At 38.3% G+C, this 17,376-nt stretch overlaps 1 protein-coding gene across 1 annotated transcript in view; it reads left to right on the plus strand.

Annotated features, from left to right (window-relative positions):
• The window catches only part of KCTD8 (potassium channel tetramerization domain containing 8), a 171,270-nt gene extending 161,853 nt beyond the window's left edge, over window positions 1–9,417 (plus strand). The window contains exon 2 of the mRNA XM_087816860.1: window positions 8,066–9,417. Coding sequence (XP_087672986.1) covers window positions 8,066–8,526 — 461 coding nt within the window. The 3' untranslated portion in view covers window positions 8,527–9,417. The remainder of the gene's footprint in view (window positions 1–8,065) is intronic.
• Window positions 9,418–17,376: the final 7,959 nt, after the last annotated feature.

Genomic DNA, 17,376 nt, shown 5'->3' on the forward strand with positions numbered 1-17,376 from the left:
AGAATATTTTGAAGTGAGACTAAATTGGAGTCAGAAACTGTTTAAGAGACACAGCAAGAAATAATGAGAAATTTCTTATAACTTGTGAACCTGGGAACAGAAGTGAAGGGCTAGATTCAAGAGCCACTGCAAGGTTAGAATTAACAAGACCTGGAAAGTAATTGGAAATAAAAGATGAATCCATTGGGTAGCCAAAGGTGACCTTGGGTGTCCTCTACAGAAATAACTAACAGGAAGACACAGATGTTTAGAATGGGAGGAAGGTGATAAGATTACTTTTGAAAGCCTCCCCCATTATATGTTCCATTAAATGTATATTCTCTCGCATTTTTTACTAATGCTACATTTGCTCATTCCCTTTGTTAGTGTCTTTCACTCAGTGCAACAACAAATCAGCATCCTGAACTTTGTGATCAAGGAAACACAAGACCCAGTCTCTGCCCTCATTGAAATGATAACCTTTTTGAGGAAGAGAGGACACCAGATGTGTGACTTTGGGATGGACTTCTGCGTGGGCATGAGGGGAACAGTCTTACTGCTCGGTGCTCATTTAGCTGAAACTTAGTAACAACAGGTAGTGAATACTAAGTACCAAGTGAATGATAGTCGTAGATACTACAGGATGCACAGGAGTGGCGATCATTCCATTATTTTGGTTAAGCAATTACGATGATCTAAGCTTCATAATAGGCTAGAAAAACGTAGTTTCTGCCTTCAAGGCACTTACAGTTTAGGGCTGGGAGGCACATGTAAATAAATAAGTGCAATAAAAAGTGCACAAGTTCAAGGAAAATCAGAAGAGTGTGTTAGTGACCCATCATGTCAAAGTGAAAAAAGGAATACCACCATTTCTCTTTTTTAAAGTTACATTTCTTTACCTTTCCTTTCTCTGTCATTTCCCTTCATTCATACAAGTGGTTATGTAATAGTAGTAGAGACTATATAAAAATTAATTTTTATTTAGTCAATAGCCTTTTTATTCTAAGATGAATGCACTTTCTGTATGACTTTTAAATTACAATTTACTATGAAAATTTAACTGATAAATTAAAAATGATTTTAGTTCTCAGCTCACTCCAAACATAATTTCCTCCTGTTCCCTTCTTCATGTCCTATTCAGATCTCAGTTACAGCTGCATTCCTGTGCTTATCACCCTAAGCCTGCACTACTGGACATGAGGAAGAGTGTGTGTGTGTGTGTGTGTGTGTGTGTGTGTGTGTGTCCTTGCTCTCGTAACCAACACTAGGCCTGGTATATACTAGGTGCTCAGCAAATATTTATCTAACAAAAATGGAGTTTTTTCCCTTTTGACTCAAGCGCTTAAAACTCAAAGGCATGTAGTGCTACTGTTTAAGACAGATTGATTCATCCTGTTCAAGTGCCACAAAAACATTCACACACTACGGAGTTTAGTTTTCTTAAAGGTAATTTCCCTTCTAAGAATTGTGCCTGTTGCAGAAATATTTTACATGTCTGGTCTTTTTTATCATCACTAGGCAGGTAAAAAATTAAAATACAAGGTTTTCTCAAATGTGCAGTTGTTCACATAGACTTTACTTGGAAATGCCTGTATAGCCAAAAAACAACATGGAAATACAATGCTGAAGCTGCCACACCCACAGCTACCTAGAGCCACATGTCTTTCTTTAAAGATGAAAATATTAACAATTAATTTCTGTTCTACACTATCCACTTAAAAGACACAGGAAATCTATTATTCCCTCCTTTTTATGTCAATGTAATATAACCCAGTGGAATTCTTCGAAAGCTCTGTTTTACCCAATTTTACAAATTTTAGTCCATTGTCTTTTGATTTGCTTTATGTTGTTTAATGTAATGTTTTACTATGGCTTTTAATTCACATGTTTTAATAACTTAAAAAGAGCTTTTGTGTTTTATTTTCTCAAATAAGTTCCCTTTAGTACATGAAAATGTAATGCTTACTATCCTCTCAAATCTATTATAGAGAACTTTACAACAAAATTGCTTTGATAGCAAAATTGCTTTGACATTACCTCCTTTCTTATTATAGCCGTGTGACAGTATTACTATTCTTATTTTATTTTTAATAGATAAAAAACTGAGGCTGAAAATAGGTATTTTCAGCCTGCAATTTGTATGTTCATAAGCACCAAGTAGGGAACCAGAATTAAGCCGGAAGTATTTGTATTGCTCGTTCAGTCCTCTCAATATTCAGATAAACGTGCCACACGGTGGCCAAATAGCACTGGATCTTTATGCTGAATAGTAACAATTAACATTTTGAGCATTTTCACATGCAAGGCACTTCCTAAGGACTTTATATGTGTTGGCTCATGTAATCTTTGCCACATCTATGAAGTTTACACTTAAGGAAATCGAGGCCCAAAGAACATAAGTAATTTGCCCAAAAAATCACCCCCAGGGAGCTGCTGGCCTAGGATCTGAGCCCAGCCGGTCGCTCTGTCTTGCTTCCAGCATCGTTCCTACCGCAGTCCTTGCTCACAGGAACAGATTTAATGCAACCAATGTGAGTCCATGATGTCTCCTAGGACTATTCTTCCTGTCAATGAACTTTAAAAAGTTATCCTTGAACCTGTAATTCTGTGACGTACTTTAGTAGAAATCGAATTTGTTTCTCCATTCTAAGAGGTAATTTCTTTAATGGTAACTCTTTAATGTTTTATATTTACTATCTGATTAGAATTTTACTGCCTGGAAAATCCCTTCCTATGTGTTATATAATTTAGAACTAAAGAACTTTGTCACATTAATGAACTTAGAGGCCAGTCCCAAAATGTTAACCAACAAGGGCCAAATATTAGAGAGGTTACATGACCAGCATGAAAGTACTTGGTAAGTGTCTGAGCCAAGCTCACACCCAGATCTTCCAAGGCTCTTTCCTCACCGAGGAAAAATATGAACATAATAAATGAGTATTACGTGTGTGTGCATGCTTGCTTGTACTGACTGTGCTTTAAAAATTAATTGTGGAGCAGCAGGACCTAGGCAGCTGGCTTGCAGGTCTCCCAGGTAAGGCTATAATTCTCCCTTAAAAAAAGACTATCAGCTCTTGCATGAAAATTTTAGTCTATATCATGGCAAACAGCCAAGTGAAAAGTAGAAGACTTAATTATGCAAATGCTTTTTTGAAAGTTTCTAGGTGTACTTATAAATAATTAACTCCTTTTACAATTTAAATCTTAAATAGGTATGAGATTTGCTCATTCGCTGATTTTTTTTGTTTAACATTTAGTGATGATTTTCTTTATGTGGTGGAGGAAAACCCGGCTGATAAAACCACCAAATCACTTTTTTTTTTCTTATACTAAGTCTGCTTGGTGCTCTGACTCAGAGGGCAAATTGATTTTAAGAAGATCATTTAGGTATACATTTGATTCTATTACTAGCTGAAGAGACACAGAAGTTTCTGGAAATCAAGCTTCCTTGTATATGCAAGAATTAGTGTTATTAAAATAATGATTTATGTTGTGCATAAGGATTCCAAGTGGCTTTGGATCATGAATGGAATGATATAAATTTAAAGTTTTAAATTATCCCTGGAAGCCTACAATTAGCAGGCATCCACAAGAAAACTAAGCAACTAGAGAAATCATTATTTCCTTTGAATTCATTTATTTGTTTTAAATTTTGTCATAAAAGCACATAAATAATTTTATTATTGTATCTTAGTCCCAATTTGAATCCATTAAGTTACCAGTAATGATTTAAAGTGTTTTTAACCAAATAGCAATAATAATACATAATTTGTTATACATTCTCAAAAATTTTGACATAAAAGGAGATTACTTGTTACACCTACTGGTTTATACAGAAAACTATCGTAGTATTCTACACATTGAAAGTGTGGATAAAACGAAGTTAAGCATTTTCCTTAAGTCATAGTAGAGACATCTGAACCTGTTTGCTTTCCTGATTGGGAGTCCACCTTGCCTAAAATAGCTTATGAAATAGGAGTGAAAATAAATCATATATTTGTTAATTCTTGTTAATATCTGTACCTATTCTAAATTCTTTTTAAGAAAACAGAAGAAGCTGTTTAGATCATAGTAATTTCAGGTTCCCACCTCTGTTTTTTCATAGCATTTAAAGTCTACAGTGGAAGATATTCATATTTGCCCATGCATTTGAAACACTTAATGTTATAAAGCATCATAAAATAGCCTATGAGTGTCACCAGAGCATCTGCTGTGTGCCTCTTCCAGATCCTAGCTCAGAGCATGGCACATAGTGGTGCACAATACGGTTCTGTTGGCTGAACAGATGAATGTCTTCTCAAAGAAATCTTTCTTGATCTTACACTAGAAGCACAATTTATTTCCATCGCACATGTGTTGCATTCTATTGTCTTGGGGAATTTCTGCAGTGTGTGTGTGTGTGTGTGTGTTGGGTGCAGAGGCTTATTTCCAGGAATAAATTGCAATGCCATTAGGCATAATAACTGTATATAATTTATTTAGCTAAAGCATGGGATTTATAACTCTGTATTCTCCCTAGAGGATGTCATTAAGCCTTTCCTCACAGTAAATACAAACAAAATGAAGGGTTTGTTTTTGTGTCGCCTGGTACAGTTGAGCCCTGAAAGGTTTGAGCTGCACAGGTCCACTTACACACATATTTTTTTCAATAAGTAGAAAAAATACTGAAAATATATTTGCCTTTCCTTATGATTTTCTTAATAACATTTTCTTTCCTATAGCTTACTTCGTATGGTAAGAATACAGTATGTAATACATATAACATACAAAATATGTGTTAACCAATGGTGTTATCAGTAAGACTTCTGGTAAACAGTAGCTATTAGCAGTTAAGTTTGGAGGGTCAAAAGTTGTACATGGATTTTTGACTGTGTGTGGGGTGCCCCAAACCCCCACATTACTCAAGGGTCAACTGCGTCCTGTTTCTGTGCTGTCTTCCACTCCAATGTTATTTTTCTGCCTGGACATCTCTATTTAACATTCTACCCCCATGCCTATTAACATAAAATGATTTCTCATTACTCATTTATCCTTCAATGTAAATTGGTTTTCTCAGGTATTTGCAGTTTAATCTCTTAGTCGTTATTGGGAATGAAAGTTGTAGATTTTTCTTTAGGGATTTCTGGTTAAAGCAATGCAGAGAGTTGGCAGAAAGGGTAAAAAACACTTGTTTATAACCCGTGTCATACGAGCCCTGTGGCAGACACAAAGTCCCTAGAGATGGGCCTGAACATCTGCACATTTAAAACAGTGACAGTGATCTACTCTGATTGTTCTGAACTGCTTTGCTAGATCCTTTGTATGGTATTTCATTTAATCGCAAAATAACCCAGCGAGGAAAGTCCAACTACCCATTTTGCAGATAACGGGATTGAAACTGAGAGGGGTTAAGTATCTCTCTCAAGGCCGTAAGGTTATTTGCTAGGAAGCTAGAATTTGATTCCAGGTCAGGACCTTTTTCAATATTATTGCCACTAAAATCTGGTATCACTAAAAACGGATCCTAGCCCAGCTGGAGCAGTGGTTGAGCGTCCACCCGTGAGCCAGGAGGCCGCGGTTCAGCTCCCGGTCAGGGCACAGGCCCGGGTTGCGGGCTCGATCCCCAGCAGGGGGCGGGCAGGAGGCAGCCGATCAATGGCTCTCTCATCGCTGATGTTTCTCTCTCTCTCCCTCTCCCTTCCTCTCTCAGAAATCAATAAAATGGTATCTTTTAAGACTAACTGATCCTACAAGTAGCATACCCCTAGTCATCGGAGAGGATGGTTGGGGACCAGTGAGGGCTCGGGAAGAAAGGAAAAGCATATTGAACTGGGCGATTTGAAGACAGTTGGATCCTGACAGTGTACGTCAGTGCGGCCAGCACGCTCGCGCCAGCTGCGGTGATGTGGTTAACCCCTGTGGGCCCCAAGGCCTGAGCCTCGGTTTAATGGCATCTGGGAGGGAGGGAGGCAGAGGGGAGGGAAAGGCGAGGAGGTGGCTTCGAGAGTCGCCCACCAGGGCTGTGCCTGTGGTCCAGGGAGGCAACCAGATCACAGAAATCCTGGGGGAGGCGAGGAGGCATAGTCTTGCCAGTCTTTGTCATTGATTGAATCCAACTGAAAGCCAGAAAGCAAGCGGCCCTAAGGACATAGTTTGTGCCCACCCACCAAAAGGGACAAAGGGGGATTCAGAATGCCTCAGGAAAGTCAGCAGCAATAGTGCTGACTTCCCCCCACCCCTCAGGCTCACCCCCATTCTCCTTCAGTAAATGACTGGCCTGGCCGAGACAGAAAAACAGCTGCTGCTTTTGTTTTCTTCAATCCATTGTTGCAAATACTTCTGGAATGTACTAGTGCATGTTAGTACTAAGCATTCATACGTATCAAGACCTGTTTTCCGTTTACTATATTGCAGACAGAGCAGGTATGAAATAATGGTTAGGCCTTCCCTCAAATAGGTACATATTCTTTAATAAGGTGGGGCTGTTTGGTTTTGGTTGGTTTAATTGGGGTATAGTTTACATACAGAAAAACTCACCCATTTTAGCTATGTAATTTTGTCAGTTTTCACAAATGTATACAATCCTGTAACTAACACGATAGTCAACATACAGGATATTTCCATCATTCCAAAAAGTTCCAAAGCTTTTTAAACCTTTAATCCAACCCAACTGAATTTTTCCTATCAACTTTTGTTTCTTCTGATTTTAAGTAGGAAAATTGATGTTAGCACCTAAATAGTAAGTCGCACATAGTAGGTGCTTTTTGTGAAAAGTATTTTTGTTGGTTGGTTTTCCTACCCTTCTGAGTGATATAAACTATACATATTGGTTATGAACTCATTGCATAAATAATAGGCTGAGGAAAGGCTCATAATTTTGGCTGCACATTGAAGTCACCTGGATCTATTAAATGACCCAATGGCCAGGTGGCATCTCATTAAAGCAGGATGCCTTGGATTGAGACCAAAGCATCAATAATCTAAACATTCAAAATAATTCCGTATGTGGTTCAGGTTGAGACCCTATGAATTAGACCCAATTTTTTTGATCAACTCTGGCTGCACAGTAGAATCCCTGGGCAATTGCTTAAAAATACTGATGCGTTTTCCCCCATCCTGATTTATATAACTTGCTCATAAAAGTTGACCAAAGAAAAAAAATGAGATTTGGGTAACTTAATATTTCTGAATGGTTAGGCTTCAGTTAATCAAGGTTTTATTATAGTTCTGGGTATGTGGTAGTGTTCAATAAATGTTAAATAGATGTCCTAATCTCACAGCAGAGTCGAGGGGAATAAAATATGCTCTCTCTTGAAATAAACTGTTTGTGTGTTTGAATTAATTATCTGGGCAACCTCTCACTTTCTGAAAATTGTCCTCCTAGGTAATTTACTTCAAATGGTAAGCCTTATATTTTAAGAGAACACTATATTTCAGCTATATTTTTTTCACTATAATATTAGGCACATATATATCTTACAGCACTTGCTTAATTCTCCCCGAGGAAATACAGAGGAAATAAGATTAAAAGACTGAGGATAAGATTTAAACCATCCACCCCCTTGGAAGCATAAGTGATGCTACGGCACCTCTGGGCCTGGAGAACACTGCTACTGTGTAAAACTGAGCAATGGTGCTTTCTGCTTACATGGCAAAATATATACAGAATGAAAACCTAATGTCAGTAACTAGAACAGAAAAAACTAAGGGTCTAATGAAACAGTTACGGAATTGGCAAAATATTTACATATGCTATCGTTTGCAGATTTTAGGAAATAGTAACTAACAAAAATCTTTTAAACATAAAGTTATTGATGGCCCATTATGGCAGAAAGGCTCATTAGGCAAGCCTCCCAAACTTTGCGTTATAAATAATTAACCAGCATGCTGTGTATTTTAATGTAGACTAACGGCACTAGGTATTGTATTTAATCCCTCAACAAACAGCATTTTTCTTAATATAAATGTTCCTGGTTTAAAACAAAACAAAAAATTATAAATTTCATTTAGTTATAAAGTTCAATTAAAGCATTAGATCATTGATGCTTTGACCCCAATCCCTTCCCACTTCTTATTCAATTGTTCTACTCTTTTCTCTCCTTTTTAGGGCCACCTCAGAAAGTGGTGTCACCCAAACAAGAACATGAAGACAAGAAACATGAGAAAGTCACAGACAAAGGAAGTGAGAGCGGGACGTCCTGTAACGAGCTCTCCACTTCCAGCTGTGACAGCCATTCAGAGGCGAGCACCCCCCAGGACAACCCACCTAACGCCCAGCAGGCCACGGCTCCCCAGCCCAACACCCTAACACTGGATCGCCCTTCCAAAAAGGCGCCCGTGCAATGGATGCCCCCCCCCGACAAACGCAGAAACAGTGAACTCTTTCAGACACTCATCAGCAAGTCCCGGGAAACGAATCTTTCCAAAAAGAAAGTCTGTGAGAAGCTCAGTGTAGAAGAAGAAATGAAGAAGTGTATTCAGGATTTTAAAAAAATCCACATTCCAGATTATTTTCCCGAGCGCAAACGCCAGTGGCAATCTGAACTGCTACAGAAGTATGGGTTATAGTAATTCTCGCCTTCCTGCAGTATTTCGATGACATCCAATGTTTACTACAGTGTCACTACCTGGCTGTGTCTTGACAATGGTCAGTGTGATTCTTGCTGCTCTTCTGTTTTGTGAACAGTGGATGTGGGACAGTATTTTCTTTCATTCTTTTTTTTTTTTTTTTTGCTGTTGTTTTTGGAAATATTTAAAAAAAGAAAACCAATAAATGTTGAATCAAAATGGTGTGTCTGATTCAAACCATTTTTCAAGAATGAAAGTAAAATGTGCATGACCAGGAAGCTTAGAATCTTGATTTTTGAACTGTGGTCAACTGGATACGTGTCTTATTTTGTAACTCGCTAAAAATAAATCATCCTATCACTACAACTAAAATGATAATATGGACGAAGCAACATCAAGTAAAATGTTAGATGATGGTTTTGGGACCCGAATCCAAAACTGTTTAAATGTTAATGCAATAAAACAAGTATTATTTTTGCATGAGCACAATATTACAAATAAATCACAAGATGTGGGGAAGATCTGTTTGTTGCTTGGAAAGAAAACATATTACAAAAATGTAAAGAAAATAGTGTTTCAGGCAAAGCCTATAAATGTAAGCTGTGTAGGAGACTGAGTTTTGTTTGTTCTAGACCTGTGATTTTTTTGTGTATGTGTATGGTGTTCTGTATGTTAAGATGGTGTAAATATGCTTTATACTATTGTGTTATGGCACTGACATTCATCTATTAATGCTAGTCATGATTATTTCTGTGAAACAAGTCCTTACATCAGGCTGTGAAAATTGGTATAATGATGCTCTGAAAGATCCTACTATCATATTAATCAAAATAATGGAGGGAAATGATAAAGAGCTTTATGTATTTATTAAAAAAGGAAAATATATTAGAATTCCTTGACTTCTATTGACTCTTCTTTAAAAAATATTCAATGTTTACATTGTCTTCAGTTTTTCTTTAAAATCCCAAGCTAGAGAATCATCTGCTCAAAGTTAATGTTGAAAAGTTAGAGGTTTAGTACAATTCAAAATGGAGCTAGAGTCGTGTCCTGATAGCCTTGGTATTGATTAATAAACCCTTAGCCCACAAGAGAAAAATACTTCATCTGAGAATGCACTAAAATTTTATTTTAGCTGACAATCAGATTGAAAGCCTGTCCAGAAACAATTGGGAAGTCACTTCTTACAAATTAAGAGACAAAAATGTCAACAGCAAGCTTAAAGGTCAGCCTGAATGATAAAAAATTTCTTCCTGGTTGCACATGTAGAAACATGTTTTCTTATCATAAGCCACACAATTTTTGCCTTACCATCTCCACCGAAAGAAATGCATAATATCATGAAATTTCATTTAAAAAAATAGGCCGAGAAAGGGTAAAAATATCTTCAAGAATTCTAGAGCTCAGCCTCCTCTGTGGTTAGTTGGACTAGAAGCTGAGAAGCCCTGTGGATAATAGAGGGAGATAAGCATTATTAACTCAAAATTTTAAAATGTATATTCATTTTTGGATGTATTTTTAGATTTCTCACTCTACTAATATGTAAAATACCATCAACAATGGAATATTTAAAAAAAAAAACACACCCAAATATATGACTTACTTTGAATTACCAGTCAAGCTTTAAGGAAAGAGCTACTCTCAATATCTGCATTTCATTTTGGGAAGGTTGGCAGCCCCACCACGGATTGATGTAGCAGCAACACACTGGTTAAATGGATAGAGCTTGGTGGTTCAGTTGCCACAGTTCAAATACCATCCCTACCCTTTATGACCTGTGTGATTTTAGGGATACGGGGATAATAATATCATAGAGAAAATTTACATTTTCTCCAGGTGATTGAAGTAAAGCATCACCACCATTTCTGGAAATGTAGAGAAAAGGAGAGGTGGTAGTCTTAGCAGAATCCAGGAACCAGGATTATCAGGTGGGGAATTTGGAGGAGAGAGAGATAGGCTCTCCAGTAAGAACTATAGCCCCTAAGGAGTCACAGTCACTCTCAAAGATGCCCCAAAATTAAAGAGAGAGGGGGAAAATTATCTTAGCTTCTCACGTTCCAATTTCCCACCAATGCTTTCCATTTTCCCAGTATCAGTGAAAGCCTGTTGGCAAACAAGCCTAGGAAATGTAACTTGTAGAGGTGATCCCCTTTTGATACAAAGCCCAGCAGTGAAGGGTAGTGAATGGCTCTGAAAAATATCTCATACCCTGCTCTGTTTTTCCCCAACACAAAAGTTCAAATAGAATCAGTCACAAGAATTTGGTCAATTAGGAATATTTCAGATTTTTCTCATCACTACATCATAAGAGAAGTGATGCCAGTAAGAATATTTATCCTTACAGTCCTCAGTAAATTAGGACCATTTCGATAATGACCTATTGAGCACTTACCATAAACCTAGCATTTGACTCAAAGATTAACAACATATTCAAGAAATGCAAATTACGAGCTGTTGCACTTGGGAAGAAGCTTATGTGGTCTGATTTTCCTCAAGCCACTATACTTTCACCAAAGGCTAGGCACTGGTTGCCCCAACGGGAATTACAAGGGGATCAAAGGAGACAGAATGGGGACTCTTTCTTATTACCCCTTAAGAAGACTCCAAAATATAAAGATCGGTTGTGGTAGAACTGGTTCATAAAATTCCTTTTCCAGAGGATCAGGAGATAAAATATGGACAGTCACCAAAAGTCAAAAGAGCTGGAAGCAGGCACTGAAGTTGAGTATATATGGGAATAAATATATTGTGGAGCTCACATGGCATACCTGTTGTCTGATACACAGTTGACAGTCTATAATCTGATGTGTTACTGTTGTTAGTTCTAGAGGAAGCATACGGAGTAGTAACTAAGATGGACAAAGGAAATAGACGTTAACTGTGGGATTTTCAATTTTAGAAAGATGGAGTAGATGTCCTTACTTTTCCACTAAGTGTAACTCAAATCCTTAGACATTATATATAAACACACTTAAGAGGTTCTTAAAGGCTGAGAGAAGGAAGGCCAGGAACATTGGGACCCAAAGGACTACACTATGGTGAGTTTCTGGGGTTTTCTTTTGCCTCACCTGTTCCAGTCTTGGAGCTGAAGAAGCTGGTTACCCATAAACACTAACGGGCGCAGACAAAAGAAGCCCCAACAAAATCCTGCTCTCTGTAGCCGAAGGACCAGGAAAGGGGCAGCCAAGCAACCTCGCAAGACGGAAAACATTTAGATAATAACTGCTCTGCTGTGCCAGGTTTCAGGTAGGTCGACGCAATTATATCACATAATCTTTTTAAGGCTCCTCACTTTTTTAAAGAGAAGTTTTCGGTTGAAAGCAAAATTGAGAAGGTACAGAGATTTCCTATATACACCCTCCCCACACATGCATGACCTCCTTCATGACCAACATTCCCCACCAGAATGGTGTATTTGTTACAACTGATGAACCCACATTGACCATCATTATCACCCAAAGTTCATAAATTACATTATTGTTTATTCTTGATGATGTACAGTCTGTGGATCTGGACAAATGTGTAATGCCAAGTCCATCATAATGGTATTATACAAAGCGTATCCTCTGCCCTAAACATCTCTGGTCCTGCTTATTTACACCTGCTTCCCCCAACTATTGGCAAAGACTGATCTTTATACTATCTCCATAGTTTTACCTTTTCCAGAATATTATATAGTCAGAATCATACAGTACATAGCCTTTTCAAAATGGCTTTTTTCCACTTAACAGTATGCATTCAACGTTCCTCCAGGCCTTGTCATGGCTGAATAACTCGTTTGTTTTCAGTGTTGAATAATATTTCATTGTCTCGGTACAGAGCAGCTTATTCATTCATCTATTGAAGGACAACTTGGTTGCTTCCGAGTTATCGCAACTAGGAATAAAGCTGCTATAAACATCCATGTACAGGTTTTTGTGTGGACATAAGTGTTCAGCTCCTTTGGGTAAATACCAAGGAATGTGATTGCTGAATCACATGGGGAGAGCATGTTTAGTTTTGTAAGGAATTGCCAGACTGTCTTCCCAAGCAAATTAATAATCCCATTAAAGTCCTTTGTGTTGACGGTATTTATCTCTCTCTTGCTGGCAAAAAAAACCTTAGGGGAGACCTCAGGGGAGGATCTCAATAGAATATTCATCAGCTTCCCAGGTGTGCCTTTTCAGGGTCATGGTCTCAGCTGGATGGGCTGGCGCCAGGGCAGGGGGCGTCAGTAGTCAATGCATCTGGTCTGGAGGTCAGCCTTGGAGTTGCTTGTCTGGGCCTGGAGCTGAAATACAACTGAGGCCTAGATGCTATCTCCAGGAAAGAAAGGTCAGGCTGTCTAAACCCTAGGACCAGTGTGATACTCTAGGGGAGGAGAGGTCACCCTGGGGGCGAGGCCCTTGTTTTCCCAGTTTTGCCCATGGGTAGGCACCGGGGGCTTTCCGCCCTGGTCACCTTCAGTACTCGCTGTAAATTGCTCTCTCAGTTTGCTGAGCTGTCTGTTTCCCTATTCCACTTGTCCTGGCTTACTCGCCCGTCTGAAAATCATACAGTATGTGGCGTATTGCATGGGCCTTTTTACATTTAGCATGATGTTTTCAAAGTTTGGAATGTTGTATCATGAACCAGTACTTCATTTCTTTTGAAGCTGAATAATATTCTATTGTATGGATGTAGGACATTTTGTTTATCCATTCATCAGCTGATGGACATTTGGGTTGTTTCTGCTCTTTGCTATTACAGCTAATGCTGCTATTAACATTTGCTTATGGCCCGGCTGGGCGTGGCTCAGCGGTTGAGCGTCCACCTAGGATCCAGGTGATCGGGGTTCGATTCCCGGTCAGGGCACATGCCCAGGTTGTGGGCTGCAGCCGATCAATGACTCTCTCATCATTGATGTTTCTATCTCTCTCTCCCTCTCCTTTCCTCTCTCTGAAATCAATAAAAATATATTTAAAAAAAAAACCAAAAACATTTGCTTACAAGTTTTTGAGTAAACGTATGTTTTAAATTTTCCTGAATATATCTTTAGTGCAATTACTAAGTCCTGTGCTAACTGTGTTTATCCTTTTGAGAACTACCAAATTCTTTTTGAAAAATGATTGCAACATGTATAATCCTACAAGCAATCTATGAGGGCTCCCAATGTCCACATCGTCAACCGTACCTATTGTCTATCTTTTTTATTATAGTCACCTAGTAATTGTGAAATGGTAGTTCATTGTGGTTTTGATTTATATTTAACGATTAATGATGTTGAACCCTGGTTTATAAGCTTATTGGCCATTTCTGTATCTTCAGAAAAATACTTATTCAAATCCTTTGTTCATTTTTAAATTGAATTGTTTTTATTGTTAAGTTGTAAGAGTGTTTAATTACATTCTGGATATTAGAGCCCTATCAGATAAAGGATTTGCAAATATTTGTACTAAGTGTTTGGACCAGTAAGTTTCCTAGTCCTTGCCAAGAGGCTTTGTGTGCATGTCCGGGCTGCCCTTCAGCACTCACACAGATTATTACCCCATTTTGCCTTCACCTACTGCTGGGCAGACCCTGAAGGTCAGCCAGCGGCGAGAGCTGGGATTGCACACAGCCCTACACACGCACGTGGCCTTGCAGTTTCCCAGAAGTATGTTGTTTGTTCAGATCCCTCATGGACATCTCATTCCCCAATTTATCCTTTTAATTGCTTTGGTCAGTTTGTTCTTCATGGCAACAGTTATCATTGTCTCTAGTAGCTGCAATAATAAACAATTACCGCTGATTATTTTCAACAACTCCCTCAGGAAAGGAACATTCACACTGGGAGAGGCCTGAGTCGGGTCAAATAAAAACAAGTCTTGCCAGTCGGATTTTCTAGGACACTGGGGGATTGCGCTTTGGAGGAACTCCAGCCACGTTTTATTGCCTCCAGAAGATGCTAAGCTGCTGGTTTAGACTCAGAGGGTTTTTGGTTTTCAAGGCCACCACAAGACTAGGAGGCCTGGGAGTAGGGTACCTTTGAATGCGCATACACATTTATTTATTTATTTATTTACTGAGATTCAGTAAAGTCCTGAATAAAGATTCTCCAATTGATGCAAGTCTTTGGTTAATTTCCAGAGTCTGTAAAAAGTTGATTTTGACCGTTTTTCCCCCCAGTGTTCTCATTGCTCTTCTGGCAGAGAGGAGTTTTGGAGGCTCTTACCCAACCATTCCTTCTCAGTCAGTGTTTTTGAAACTGATGTGATCTTAATGCTTGTCCTTTTCTAAGGAACATTTTTAACAAATGGGAAATCATATTTTCAATGCATAGAAAATCTGTGCTCATCCCATGGCTTTGTGTACAGTCTTATGGGGCCATTCCCTCCACTGTCTTCTCAGGAGCCCCTATTTAAATTCAACATAATTTGACTCCTAAGGAACTGAGGCCACAAGAACAACCGTTTTCCTCTTTAGTTATATTCTTGCTTCTTTATTTTATCACTCTGAGATGATATTGTAATCCTATGATGAATTATGCACCATGCAAAATAAGACTTCAGTAAAATAACATAAAGAGTCTGTGATATGTTGAAAGTTGTATTTTTCATAACTGAAAATACTGGCAATTCTGATATTATGATAATAAAAACACTGATTGTGGTGTCCAGATTTCCTTTCCTGGACAAAGAATGATAGTGATCAGCAAAAAAATGTCTTTTTCATAACTGCCTCCATTGTTCTAGAGTTTCCTGCATTCTGAACAGCATAATAACCACTTCCCTCACTACCTAGAAATCATGAGCCTGCGTGACAGGGGCCAGGCTCAGCACTGTCACGCTCAGGAATAAATCCAGTCGCTTCCAAAAGCTCCTGTCTTAGTCCTGATTAGCTCAGGCTGCAGCGAAAAGTTTGCTGTTTAGAATACTCTCCTTTCTCAAGACACTTGTCCGTGGAGGCGTTATTTAGCTTGGAAAGTTCCGTGAAGGAAACAAAATCACCGGTCGCCAGTGAAGTGCAGGTTCAAAGCGTTGGTTTATGGGCGGAGAGCCTGGTTCACCTTGAGCAGGATGTGCATAGATATATGCAGGCCGGCTTGTAACAAAACAAGATAATATAATGTCCTTTTGCAACCTTTTAACTTTAAATGGTCTTTTTCAATTTAAAGCCCATCAAAATGGTATTATAGCACAGTAATAAACCCTAATTCCAATTAAACCCTTAGCATGTTTGACAGGCTGCCTTCTCACTTCCCTTCATTACTTCAACAACCTCAGACTTCTCCTGTTTGATGTAAAGACAATACAAAAGCAGAGGTAGAGCAATCATTTCATAACGGCATAGAAATGCTCATAAATAGTATTAGCAATATTGGGGCATAAAATTCTGAATCTGCCCATACACAAAACACAATTAAATGAATCCATTCTCAAACTAGTATCTTCCTAACAGTAAATAAATTATCACTGAAAATGCAATTTCTTTCCACCTAGGGCCATAAAGAAAATGAAGTGTGTCATAAAAGAATTATTTTATATTATGCAGTCTTTCTGTTAACAATCATCACTGCAGTCCTACATAAAGAATACTTATAGTCTCCAGGAAATGTGTAGGTCGTTATTCCTAGGACTGAAAAAACAAAACAAATAAAGCAGCATTAAATTATTTAATGCTGGAAATATTTAACTGAAAACCTTAACCTGCCTTATTTTTTTTTTCAGAGCAGAGCTTCTTAGATTCTTCAGTCTGATCATGGAAATCACCTAGAATGGAGAGCAGACAGGATCTATCTTCAAATTAGGGTGAATTTGCCATCTCACATCTGCTGTTGCCAATGTCTAGATACTGAAATAAATGCATCTATAGCACAATTAAAGACATGGGTGAAATGTTGATTCTAAGGAGTCAAAGTTTCCTATATTGCTATTGTGGATCTTTTCACTATATCCATCACCCTGTCTCTCTGTCTGTTCCTTACTTACAAAATATCATATTTTATGTGTAAATTGTCATTCCACAAATCGTCATTAATGTAGAAATACCTCCATAGGATGATATTATGCACTTGTCATATTTATTTTTTTAACTGAGCAATTTAGAAAAAGCCAATTGGAACCCTAGCTAGACAACCATTAGTTCTTTATTCATATCTATACCCACCATTTTATTTGCACATTGGTTCATTCATTCATTATTGATTAGTTTTGTTTTTTATTTTTATTTTTTTATTTGACTACCAAATTAGACATTGGTGGTAGAGTCATGAGTAAGGAAGGCATGGTGGTCTCACGCAGTTTACCATCAATAAATAACTGTAGGTCTAAAGAAAGCAAACAAAACAGAAGCACAGATGCCCTGGGAGCTCATGTGGGTCTCCAGTGACCGGGGAGAAAGAGAGAGGTCTCCCAGAGGACATCTGCCTGGCATTTAAGAAGTAGTAGGAGTTTTCCAGACAGAAAGTGAAAGGGATAACACAATGCTTTTGAAGAGGGAATGATGTTTTCAAACTCAAGAGAAAGGCTTGCAGGAATGGGATCCAAAATAAAATCCAGAAGGCAGAATGCAGAAAGCTGAAGCTGTAGAAGTCAGCAGAGACATGAGCCTTTTAAGCCATGTCAAAGGCTATAGATTTTCCCCCAAATCAATGGGAAGCCAATGAAAGCTTGGACATGAGAGTAATGGACAAAAAGTTTTTAGACTATCGCTGTGCTTACAGAGGAAGGAAGGTAAGAATTTGTGTATGACTGGTTGGAATTCGATCACAATAATCCAAGGGCAGAGATTCTCTACTCAAACGAGGTGGTAAACACTGAGTATGAAGAAAAGTTAAGTAATTGGAAGGGCCCAGGACTGATAGGAATATATTATTTTCTTAGGATATCCTGGTACATCCGATACAATGCCTCT

Source organism: Miniopterus natalensis, chromosome 1 (genome assembly GCF_054644295.1).
Source record: "Miniopterus natalensis isolate mMinNat1 chromosome 1, mMinNat1.hap1, whole genome shotgun sequence".
In the NCBI taxonomy this organism is placed as follows: domain Eukaryota; kingdom Metazoa; phylum Chordata; class Mammalia; order Chiroptera; family Miniopteridae; genus Miniopterus; species Miniopterus natalensis.